The sequence below is a fragment of the Ascidiella aspersa genome, chromosome 2, assembly GCF_963924565.1.
Source record: "Ascidiella aspersa chromosome 2, kaAscAspe10.2, whole genome shotgun sequence".
Taxonomy (NCBI): domain Eukaryota; kingdom Metazoa; phylum Chordata; class Ascidiacea; order Phlebobranchia; family Ascidiidae; genus Ascidiella; species Ascidiella aspersa.
In genome coordinates, this window is record NC_139448.1 from 30,988,119 (window position 1) to 31,001,192 (window position 13,074).

At 34.4% G+C, this 13,074-nt stretch overlaps 1 protein-coding gene across 1 annotated transcript in view; it reads left to right on the top strand.

The window, feature by feature from the left end:
* Positions 1-2,234: 2,234 nt before the first annotated feature.
* Positions 2,235-13,074, top strand: part of LOC146164883 (CCR4-NOT transcription complex subunit 1-like) — a 41,100-nt gene continuing 30,260 nt past the window's right edge. Inside the window, exons 1-15 of the mRNA XM_083381789.1 lie at positions 2,235-2,378; positions 2,556-2,663; positions 3,104-3,326; positions 3,958-4,037; positions 4,295-4,412; positions 4,966-5,131; positions 5,904-6,033; positions 6,660-6,755; positions 7,075-7,260; positions 7,984-8,111; positions 8,330-8,456; positions 9,407-9,520; positions 10,137-10,253; positions 11,028-11,208; positions 11,808-11,919. Coding sequence (XP_083237915.1) covers positions 2,277-2,378; positions 2,556-2,663; positions 3,104-3,326; positions 3,958-4,037; positions 4,295-4,412; positions 4,966-5,131; positions 5,904-6,033; positions 6,660-6,755; positions 7,075-7,260; positions 7,984-8,111; positions 8,330-8,456; positions 9,407-9,520; positions 10,137-10,253; positions 11,028-11,208; positions 11,808-11,919 — 1,988 coding nt within the window. The 5' untranslated portion in view covers positions 2,235-2,276. The remainder of the gene's footprint in view (positions 2,379-2,555; positions 2,664-3,103; positions 3,327-3,957; positions 4,038-4,294; positions 4,413-4,965; positions 5,132-5,903; positions 6,034-6,659; positions 6,756-7,074; positions 7,261-7,983; positions 8,112-8,329; positions 8,457-9,406; positions 9,521-10,136; positions 10,254-11,027; positions 11,209-11,807; positions 11,920-13,074) is intronic.

Consider the following 13,074-nt stretch of genomic DNA (forward strand, 5'->3'; position numbering starts at 1 on the left):
AGCCCTGCGAAAAATAACCAAAAAAAATTGAGTTAAATAAGTGCACTTTTTTAACCTCTGGTGCAGCACCAAAAAATGTGGAATTTAGGTTTTATGCACACACAAGATTTGGAATCCTACCACAAGTTGACCAGCAATATTGTTTTCAAATTAGGAGTGTAGTTTAATTCAGGTGTAAACACAAATTGGTTAAAAAAAATTTCAGATAAATATCCACCACAGAATACAGGCTATATGTAAGAGATAAGCATTTAAGGAAAATATTTCACGAAGTTAGTGACATTGTTATGCTATATCTCTTTCTTTTTCCAAAAAAAAGTATTGTAAAACAAAATGTCGCTGAACAGGATATCCAAAACATATTTGCAAAAGCAGTATTTTTAGGGTAACTGCTTAGGATTGCCATTAATATAAATTACAATATTTTACGTAAGGCAGAGTTTAAATTATAGAGACATGAAAGTAATCTATTTTTATTTGTGACATGTTTTAGTGACTAAATTTCGAATTAAATATGTTATTTATTTCAGTACTTATCAAGTAGACATTAACATACTAAGATAGAAAATAAGTTACTGACTCACAACCCGTTGATGTATGTTTGGATTGTCTTTGTTTTTACGTTTTTCTTTAAAATGAGTGAAGTTAACTAGAACTGTATACTTTCGTACAAATATTAGCTGACATAGTTTTACAATTATCGTAAATCGCGAAGAAAAAGTTGTTTAGAACAACAGTAGAGTATCACAAGAGAAACACTAATTCATTTACTTTACAAATAAACTTTTACTCAAGATTCAAACTTTTCTTACACACTCTCCACGCAAAAACTGAACAAGCTGAAACGAATATTTCTACGTCTGATTGGATAGTGATTATATTTTTGAAGAATATTTAGCCTGTTTTTGAAAAATTAAACAATAAAATCAGATATTTGATGTAGAAATAATCTAGTTTTAGTTTTCTTATTTATAGAATAAAATAAATGCAATATTTTTTTTAACACGTTTTAGCTATCGTAATATTTCCTATCAGTCATAGTTTCAGAGACATTTTTCGCTACAGCAAATGTCAAATCGAGTTTGCTACAGCGAAGATTTGCAGATGCTCTCCTCATTGTGCGAGTGTTATGTTCTTGAATGTTGAAAATATGTTTTTGTTCGAAATTTAGTTCTTTACCTGATAATTTGTCTTGATGTTAAAATACGAATTTAATTTAAACGATTGTTTTAGACCATTAAATAAAACGAAAATATATATTACTTTTGGTTGTTACGTAAGTTTTAAATGGTACGTGGTTAAACTTAAAAACAATGTCATCTTATTATAAGCCGTCCTACATTATTTAACGTTCTATTTAGAGAACAGGGCTACTTCACTTGGTCGATATTGCTCGTCTAGTATTATAAGCGAATGCTACAGATAATAAATAAATACATTTCAAGTTCCTCTATTATAAAACCGCATTCAACATTACTAAATTGCAACTTTTAAAGAACGATTAGTTGGGTGCTTGTTACACAATGTAAACCTAATCAACAGTGGTGGACAAAGAGCCCTGTGCTAAGAGTACTTGTGCTGTCATTTTGTATTGTGTTAGTTATATAGGATAAAAAATCATATAAAAATGATAAAATAATTCACTTGTTAAAAACAAGCTCAGATAAATAAGTTAACTTTGCAAGTGCCATGACTATCCACAATTTGACACAAACATTTATGTACACTTGAAGTTCGGAATCCTACCAGTTAACCCTTTTCCGTGATTTAGGTGTGCAATTTACTAATTAAGGTCAAAAATCTTGGCTATGCACCTATTACAGAATGTAGACTGGCCACTGTGGTACTCATACCACTGGTTGAGAACCAGTGATTTAAGTGATTGAACTCTTGTTTGAATAAAATTTAATTTTATTCTGATGGTAGTAGTTTGCAACCCTGATTGCATTCTAGTGCCTTCCCGCCAGAGATCTTTACCGCGGAATGCTTGCCCAAAATTACGCCAGTGACATCATTTGGCGTGGAATATCGCCGGCCTAGCGAATTCACCAAAAAAAATTGTCGTTTTGGCGTATATATCTTCCTATTTGGCATAGGATTTCAGCCAAAAAAACATTTGAAGTAACTCTTTGGCGGCCACAAATTATGAAATGCAGTCAGGTTTGCAACATCGTTCAGCCTAACCCACTATTAACCATTACCAAAACATTTGTTTCCAGATTTAGTGAATTTATGGTCAGCAGCCTGGCTTGAGGATATGTTGCCGTGCGGCAGCAATGAATCTTGATTCACTCTCGTTGGCCTTGTCTCAAATAAGCTACCTTGTGGCTAATTTGACCAAGAAAAATTATAAGCAAACATCTTCGGAACTCAACAGTGTAAGTTAATGTAACTCTTAAATTATTGGCAGGAACTGATTCCAACTTTATGGAACCAGATATGAAAATGATTGGGGAGTTTACCCAACACCAATATAATGCTGGTCGATAGCACTCTGTTGTTTTCTGGTTTATGTTCAGCCTTAAATTTATTTTTTTGTTATTTTATTTTTTCAGTTGATTGAAAAGAGTGGATCGGAGGCAGAACGTCACCTTTTCCGCTGTCTTTTCTCCTATGTTTATTTTGGAGGTGATGGTAAATCCAACTCCAAGGATTACCACCAGGTAATAATATTTATGACCACCAAAAAAATGGAAAAGATTTATCTTCTAAGTAATTAAGCTTGATTTTTTTTGGAAAAACTACATTGACATCAATGGTTTCTCACCCGAATTAAGCCCCAGTAGGATTCTATTTTTAGCATTTACCTTCTACTTGATTCCAACAAATCAACATAAATGTCAATCACCTGAAAATGTAGTCAGACTGTCTTAGTTGTTAACCATACTGAAATCTATGAGATGTCCTTAGGTGAAAATCTGGAGTTATCTTCAGCAAATTCGTAATTTCATTGATGCTAATAAAACAAAATAAATGTCGGTCACTTGTAAAGTAACTAGGACTGCCATTGTTAATAAAACCCAAGAGATGATTTTCTATGTTAAATCTATTTACCTAGATTACTTAATGCCACATAATCAAATTCTATGTCACTCCCTCTCAGATACAGCTACTGATCCAAGAGTTTCAATCCCTGGTCACTCGGCCGAGTTTTGTCACCACAATTTGCGGAGCGATAGAGAATCCCCTTTCTCACCAGAAGTCGCTGCATCCCTCCTCGACACTCATCCCCAACATCAGCAGGGTCCTCCAGTTCTCCAAAGTCCAGGAGCTTGCCGTTGCTCTTGCATTGCAGAATTCTGCAGTTCCTGCGATCGAAAAGCAAGGTGAGTCAGATTTGAAATTAATAACACAAATGAAAGGTTGTGCTGCCCAGAGTAGAGTTCTTTCTGTCGTTAAATAAGGAGTCTTTTTTAATCATGCAATAGTGTATGATTAAAAAAAGACTCTCATATGCAGTATGTATGTCTAAAATGCAATATGTACTTCTTGCGTGTACTATTCAGTGCCTTGCTTATTTGTCTGCATGCTCCACAGCATAATAATGGTTTTCATTAATTTCTCCCAGATAGGCATACAGCTGCACCAGGCACACCTGATTCCATTTGTCTTTTGCTGCTCTTATACTCAATCAACAAACATACAGATTCATTGGAAAATTTATTTTGAAATCATACAGACCGAAAGTAGTCATCCCGAAGTGGAGTTGTTACCCTCTACCCTCAAAACTGTACAATTATGAAAAAATCCATTTTTAAAATTTTTCACCATTCAGTGGCTTGTTTATCTAACTACTTGACAGAGTATGACAATGGGTTTTCCTTTCTTTTTTCATATCAGGCATCTTTGTTCCACTTGTCCTTTGCTCATCTTATACTAATTCACTGAAAAGACATTTTTTTATGATACTTCTTTAACCTAAGGCCAGGCTGTAATATGTTTTGTTTTACTAATTAGCCACCGAATTTGTGTCAACCCAACTTCCAGAGCTTGTCAAGTCGCACATTGAAAGTCTTAACGGAAGAAAGACATTTGAGGTAAGTGGTTTTAAATTGAGTTTTTTTCGCCTTATTGATCGGATTTTGAACCTTTCAAATAGTGGACCACTTTTTTAACAAAACCAACTTTCTTCTATTAAGCATAAAAAAGCTTCAAAAAGTAGCTTGTTACCATTTTAGGATTTTTACTGTGGCTTATATTTTTCGAAGTTTGGTCTGTCATATCTTGCTTTTGTTGGTGACGACAGATTTCTTCCAAGAATGCTGTTTTTTTTAATTCATTTTTTTCATTCCAGGATATTGGCTTGCAAGACACTGCTGTTGAGGTTCTTCATTTACTTCTGTTAAACATCGATCGGAGTCACTTGATCGAAGAAGATCAGAAAAATACTTTTCTCAGCTATCTGAGAAAAGGTGCTTTGCCTAAGTAGAACATAACTGAAATTTGAATTCTTATCAGAAACATGGGAATAATTTGCACTTTCTTGATATGTTTCCGTATAAATGCCTTGAGTAGTATACCATACACTAGCATTAATATAGCTATGTAAAACTTCCAAAATATAACAAATATGTACTAAAAACCATGTATCATGACTGTAAAAGTTAAAAATTAGAATGCAAAACAAATGATTGTGCCAATTGTATTATATACCCAAATGCACATTGGTGCTATTTTTTGGTTTTTATCTGTTCCTCATTGGTAATGAGTTTTTTAATTGCCCAAAGAGCACTCAGTGGGGCGACTAGGATAGACTCTTTCACTGCTTTACTGACAGAAATATAGCAGGCTCCATAGGGAAAAAATTACCATCCTAATGGCATTCCAACTTATTGAGTGGCAAAAACCAGGAAATAACTGTATCCATAATCCATTAATACTAACCGATGAGTCATTCCAATAGATCACAGTAGTTGTACACATATGTGTACCCTGTGGGTATCTTTCATTTTCCCATGCACTTAGACTTTCCTGTCGAGCGGTGTCCTGTTGTCCTCCTTCCATTCCTTTACAAGGATCAGGAGAACATCCACCTGGAGCGTCTGCTCGGAGATCCATCCATCACCACGATGATACCTCCCGGCTCACTCGCCGAGATTCTGCTCGAAGTCGGATACACTGCCTGTGCTAAGTAAGAAATCTGTTTTAAAAGCTTTTAATTAAAAGCGTGAAGTAAAAAATTAAGTCTTATTGATTAAGATGTTCTTGTGAAACAGAACACCTATTTTAAACTATGTGCAACAAGTTTATTCAGGTTTGGTAGCCCTGGGTCAAAACAGATTCCGGCTCTGGTCTAGAATCCCACCACATTTTTGTCTGGGGTTTATATTGCTTACAATGTTAGGGTTAGGGTGAGAGTTTGAGTTTGGGTGGCTCAAGTAATATTATTATACTAATTGTAACATATTTATGCCTTTCCTTGCAATTTTAACTTTTTAACTCGTTTCGTTACTGCAAGAATGAATGTGGTAGGATTCCCAGACCAGCGCCAGGATTTATTTCACCCTATACCAAACCTAAATAAATTTGTTGCACATAGCAAGTAGCTCTTCTCTTTTACAAGGACATCTTAATTAAATAAGACTGGATTTTTTATTTCGCGTTTTCAAACGTTAAAATCTTTGAATGAAAAAATCTGGTTAATAATAATTTGAAAAACTTTCATATTTTGGTAAACTGTTTATATGTCTCTTAGTATAGGACAGTGTTTTGATTTATTTCAGTGTATTATTCTTTATAACATTTTCATGCATTAAAATTAAAAGTCTTCCTTAATCTTCAGTTACATCAAAGTTAGAAATAAATTTTCCCAAAATAAAAAAATTTAAAACTGACATGCCAAAAAAACACAGTTTTACAAATTATTGCATTTTGCTTTACAAAGCATAAACTTTTGATTCCAGTGTTGAGGAATGTCGGAAGACCCTGCAAACTTACAAGATCCACAATGTGACGGCCAGTCATGTTGCCCAAGCCTTGTCCATGATGGCTCGCACTCCATCAGATGCAATCGACAGTGTCACTCCATTACAGGTATGACATGTAAAAAATCAATTTGCTGTAGTTTATCAATGTATCCGTTTTTAGAGGAAATATTAATCCTATACAGATGTACAGGTTTAAATGTAACTTTTATTGATTTTTAAAACTTTTATAATTTTTACAGCAAATACTCAAAACTTCACAAAATGTTATCTAATACCGAATATAGGATTTGATGCTTATTCATGTCTTACCAGTAACCACACTATTCATTTAAAACAGTGGTTCTCAACCTGGGTTTAGCGGCCCTCAATGATACTTACGTCTAACTCTTGACTATAATAAAAGGTGCATGTCCGACTCTTAGCACCGTTTGTTGCACTCGATAAACCTCTCTTTAACAACATTTATACATATTTGAATTTCCTTTTACAACATTTCACCCGTTTAAACAATGCAGAGAAAAATATAAAAAATACATAAAACAATACTGCTCAACCCATGTGTTGTCAAAAACGGAAAAGGGAGCCGAGACAATAACTACTTTTTCCAGTTGTTAATATTTCTTTTAATATTTGGGTTTTAAACTTTGGGAGTTTTGAGTTAACCAAATGCTGTTTGGGCACACTATGCCCGGATCTGTAATGTAGCTTGATTATTTATCTATTTCTTTGCAGTCATTTGCTGGTGGGTGGACCGAAAACAAAGATAAAGGAGACGATGTTCCCAACTCCTGGAAGGTGGAAGTTTTTCTCCAAGTTGTCAAAGAACTGGTATGACACATGATAACCTTCAAATAATTAAAAAAATAGCCAAAAAAAAAAAAAAATTTACGACAAAACTATTAAATCCGAAATAAAACTTCTCTTATTTGTTTTGTGTAGTAACCACCTAAAAATTAGTAATTTATGCTAAATCTGACAGTCTTCACACTAGGCAGTTATTTCCATTATCTACTTATCTAACCTACTTAAATAGGAGTAAGAGTTGAACAAATATATGTAATATATAATCAATAAATTTCACTGGCCATGTAAGTAACATTTTTTTACTACTCTTTCACTTTAAATCAACCACCATTTTCATTAACAGAACCCGTCCTTGTCAGCCAGGGATATCTTCACGGAATACGACCACCCCGGGTTTATAGTACAAGAAGTGGGCGGCTTTCGGCTCCTCGTACGAGCCCTAAATCTCCTTTATAGCCAGGGTCCGCAGCAGTACGAACATTTCCCCATCGATGTTCTCTTCAGAAACTGGACAAACTCTCGTGGCCAGGTACACCTTGTGAACGTCAAGTAAAAACGTTCATTAAACATCTTTTTAATTGCTTCTTTGTAGGGGTATTTGAAATTCGTCGTTTAGTTCAATTTTGATGCCCTATATTCAGGGTTAACATCTGCTAAAAACAAAAACTAAACATGCTGCCCTGTAATGGCATAGTAGTAGCTGATCTCCCGTAATTATTCAGTGCAATCTTTTAAAGAAATATATTTTTTAAATTCTTTGAACTGGCAAAGTTTTGAATAAGAGCTTATAATGGTCTATTAATGCTTGGCATTTAATGTAAGTAAAAAAAACATGCTTAGAAATTAAATTAAGGCATTTGAACTAAGCACTTGACTAAAAAATAAGCGTGTTTCAAAGAAATATCCACGTTAGTACTTCCTAAGACACTACTAAAAAATAAGCTCAAATCTTGGAAAAAAAAGCACGGAATGGCAACCCTGCCTATATTACATTATTATTATCCCTGCTTGTTGGTGCCGCTTGATATAAAATAACTTTGCTTAGTATAGGTCTTGACTCACAATGAGTATATCCCGATAAAAACACACAGCCAAATGGCAGTGGATTTTTTCACTAAACATTAAATTCTAAGAATATAGACAAAACAGTGATTACAAACTTTGAATCTAAAAGCCAGATATCTAATACTTGTTAGTTGGTCAATGGTTAATTGGTCATGCATGGCGCTAAGTTAATTCTCTTATTTCGAAGTTGTCCTGGATCATGCAAAGTCTTCTACATCCAAACGTCTTCTGCATCGGAGATTATTCCTCGCGAACAGTCAGCCTCGAAGTACTCAAACAACCAATCGACGAAGACAACAGAGAAATCCTATCCTGGTAAATGTAGTATCGCGTATAATTGCTTTTAAATTCAATACGTGACTGTGTTTCAAGAGTTTTAATCGCAGAGGTACAGAGTCCTTTGTTTAATTTATCAAACAAGTATCTTTAACTGGAAATTTTATGGTACTATCTCAACTTCAACTTAGTCAACCTGATATGACACCTGATTTAAATTCAAGTAACTGACGTTCCTTAACGGTTTATTTTTTCAGGAAATCTTTGGATCTTGTTGAGACATTAATCGCACTGTCTGATTGTGGATTGTATGATGAAGTGAAGAATCTGTTTCAACAGCCGTTTAAACAGTGCCCTGATCTTCTTACACTATCTCTCATACAGGTAGAGGGAACATGTTAAATTTTTACAATTTTATTAAATAAAAATCAATAGCGAATAATTAATAACCCTTTTGACGATAAGTCAAATAGACCACAGTTAATGTAGAATAGTTATGATATGCCTCTAAATCTAAATCCTAGTTCATTGTGAATAAATATATAGTTATTAGTTGTTTATTTCAAAGCAACGTCACTTGAAACCTGACCAAACATTTCTCCATATACTTTTACATAAAGTAGTAGACGTGCCCAATAATATCATTTATCATAATTAGGGCGAATATTTTTTGACTTGTCAAAAAAAGTCAAAATTTTGTCAAAATTTACACGTTAGGTCAAAATTTGTCAAATTGTTTTTGGGTCGAAATCGAATAAAATTGCACATAAATCGCTTACAAAATTAAAAAAAAAACTAAATCATTTTAACCGTATTATATCTTTATTAAAGCAATATACAGTATAAAAAACGCGTGATTAACGATGCCTAGGTTATTTAAATCAATGTATTTCTAACAGGTCAAAATGTTGTCAAAATGAATTATTTTCAGGTAAAAAATTTTCAAAATTTTAATTTTTCAGGTCAAAATTTCCTATTTTTTTGGTCAAAAAATATTCGCCCTAATCATAATATTCCCATTGCGCAGTAGTAGTTTCGTTACCTGTCCGATACTGGTTTGGCATCGGTGATCATCCAATACCAAATAAATGTATGCATTTTTGCCATGGTTTGTGATCCAACTTAGGGTTTATACTTTTAAAGTTAAATTCCCGAGAAAATATCTGGCTAGTACACTAAAAATCATTACTATTTTATCATTTTTTTCATTTTCACCCTAGTATTAACGTAATTTGGTATCTGTTAGGATTGCGTTTTTTTACCTAAAAAATATTAAGTATCGTTTTTTACCAACTATTGTAAACCTAACACACTCTATTATTATTTCCCCATAGTCGGGACCCGGTTGGCAAGCCTTGAGACGCGAGTTGATTCTCACTCTGCTTCCCGTCTTTCTAGGAAGCCATCCCAACTCGGCCACTGTACTCGCTTGTGTCTGGAACGCTCAGGTAAGGGCTGAATATCGTGATTTATGACGAAACAGTAACTTGTCTGGGGTGTGATGACACTCGATCGTTTTGGATGCTATGAAGCAAATGAGATTTCTTGTATTCATACTGTCTGACCCTGGTATTAGAAAATTATATTACTGTGGGCATTTCAATAAATAAGTAATATTGCCTAACTATAAAAATCCAACAATTTGCAGTAACTTTTATATATATTTTACTTCAACTAAGCCAAGTTATAAATATTTAACATATGTAAAAAAATATTCATGTGTTTTTATCAAATCCGTCCACTTGTGTAAATTAGTGCCTCATTAGACCAAGCATTTAATTGATACAATTGTGCGATTCTCCATGCGCTTTGGTTTGAATAAAAAAACTGAACTATCAATTATGACATGCTCAACTTCTACGCATTATACATAAATACAACCCAGTTCAATAATATTATTGATTGTACTTGTATTACTCGAAAGAATAGCTACCGACCAAGAAAAATAGGTCGAAAACGCTCGCCGGGCGTTAGATTTATATAGCCTTACAATGTAAATCAAGTCACGTTGTTTCCTAACCCCTAAAAACGCACACTTTTGCTTTATCTAAACAGCAAGGCCAGTCGCCCCCGATCGCTCGTCAACTGGTGATGGTGAGTATGTCGGAGTGGCCGATGAGAGGTGACCAATATGACCAGCAACGGCTGTCCCGTCTGCTCGACATCGCTCAGGACCTCAAGGTTTGTAGTTTTTTTAGCGGTAAATTTTATAAACTGACTGTTTTTATCAGTTGTCAGCGTTAAAAATCCATTAATTGCGTTGGTATTTGATAGCGCTCGCGATGGTCTTTTAATTGTCCCTGTCGTTTTACATTTTATGGGTGTTCTCTGCGCTAGAGGATTTTGATGTAACTATACAGTATACAGGCAAGCTTCACAAAACAAACAAAAACTCAATAATGTGTGGTTAATTTTAAAGTGATAGGTCTTCTAAATTGTCCGTATTATTTGTAACATAAACACTAAACAGAGCCCCTGGTGTGGCCATTGGATTTTTTCCCTCTTTCTCCATCAGCCAAAGTTAGGCATGTTTCCACCCGTGACAATCTGCTCTGGCGTGTTAAACCCTGTAATGCTGTAACTACTGAATCTTGCCTCTGCTGAAACGCCTAAAATTCAAATGTTTCATAAAACCGTAACAAGTGACAGTTTCTTTGAAATAAACAATAAAACAAGTTCAAAAACACGAATGAAACACAGGATCAGACAGTTTTTAAGGATTAGATATTTCTGCCACGATGCCAGTGTACGCGAAATATATATATTCCTTAAAAATGCCTTATCCTGTGTTCTACTTTGATTTTTACCTGAGTTTTTTATTGTTTATGACAGTGATCGACAAGCAGAAATATGCAGCCACTGGTTTGGGATTCCATAAAGAAATACCCTTTTGCTTTGGGATATTTACCACAGAATACAGATCCAAAAAGCTTTTTTTTCACTTCTTACTCCTAGGCCTTGTCGGTGCTGCTCAACAGCAAGCCGTTCGCTTTCGTGATCGACCTAGCCGCTCTTGCCTCCAGACGGGAATACCTCAAGCTGGACAAGTGGCTTTCCGACAAGCTGGCCGAGCATAGAGAGGAATTCGTGCAGGCCTGCATTAGCTTCATAAAGAGGCGCTACCCGGCCATTCTCGGTGGGTTTATTGAATAATAGAAAATACCTTAAAAATGGATCTGTACAGAATAATTTTCTCGAATTTCAGGGAAAACAATTATTCTTACTGGAAATTTTAAAAGTATAAAATACTAGAACCTTAGTCTTAGTTACATGTGTGGTGTGTTTGTTTAACTACTACCAAACTTTAATATATTTTCAAATGTGAAATAAGTAACGTTTCTGTGGCTGGTGTCATTAGGCAGTTTTTATTATTTAACCAACCTCACTAAATAGAGACTAATTGAAACAAAAAAAACATCAAAAATTTCTTACTGTGAGTAAAGTGTTTACATTCAGACATACGGTTTCTCAAATCTTATCTAAGTTTATTTAACTATCTTTACGGTTTAGTATTCAACTGCTATACTTTTCGTATGTAGGTAGCCCTTGTATTTCCCATTGAACGCGATTTTAATCAGAGTATTTACTTGCTATCACATGGCCGCCGCACTGCATATCCCATCAATAATTCAGTTCGCAGTTTATTTTCGTTGGCGCTCTTTGAAACAACCTAGCCTCGATGATTGCGATTGTGATAACCTTATGACGTAACACTGCACTCTTGTCTACGTCAAGGTGTCCACCACCTAAAGGAAGAAAACCTGGCATCGCTCCAACTTCCCCCAGAGACTCTCGCTACCATGGTAACGTGTCTTAAGCACTACACGCAACATCCAGGCTTTGCAGGGTGAGGCGGACGTTTCGTTAAGCTATCATTTTTTTAGGTTTGTGTGTAGCTGTTCAATAGCGGTGCCAATTTGTTCGTAGACCCTATAGATTGGTTTACTGAAAATTGTGATTTACTAAAAGCGGGTAAATTCTGCTGCAAAACTGAACCACCTTTGGTAACTGTTATGCAAGCAAAACTGAAAATTGGGGTATGTTGGAATTTAGAGAGAAACTCTAGTTTTTTCATAAAGCATATTGCAAATTTCGTTAGTAAAAATAAAATAGTTTTTGCTTGAATCCTAATAAAACTAGTTTTTTAAACGAGCATATTTTCTTATTTCACAGGTGAAAAATAAAACAAGTTTGCTTTTAGCTGTTCTACATTGTGTCGTTTATCTAAAGTAATTGTAAAAATTCTGATGCAAAACTGAACCACACTTAAAAGCTATTTATAAAAGCAAACCTGAAAGTTGGGATATGTTTGAATTCAGAAAGAAACTTTCGTTTTTTAAACAAGCATATTTTAGATTTCGTTAGTAAAAAGAAAATAGTTTTTGCTTTAATCTTAATGAAACACTAGTATTTTAAACGAGCATATTTTTAAAATCTTAAGTGAAAAAACAAAATTATTTGCTTGTAGTTGTTCTACATTGTGCCATTTTCTAAAGCGAACATCATATCTTATATCTATTTGCGAAAGTATATGTTGAATATATGTAAAATGCAGAAAGAATTAAATTAAACTAAAAACTGGACGATGTTTTGGGAATGATTTGTCGACCGAAAAATATGACAAATGATCGGTTTTAAAAGCACCAAAATATTATGCTTTAAAATCCACTTTTGCAATTTCATACAAAAAAATTACAATTTAACAGATTCACAATTTTCATTGAAAAATACAAACACCACTTTGGATGGCCAAATCATGTACACCAGTGGTTCTCAACCTTTTTTTCACCGCGTACCATCTCGAGGTTCTATGATCTTGTTGCGTACCAACAAATTATCGAAAAACTCAACTTTAGTCAAAATGTATATAGGATTATTAACAGGGATGGATTAGCTAATTAGTTAGGCCGGAAATTTTGAAACAAATGCGGCCCACTAATCTTGAAAAAGTTTCCCTTTTTTAACTTGCAAGATACCGGTGGTCAAGTTTTGTGATTCTTTG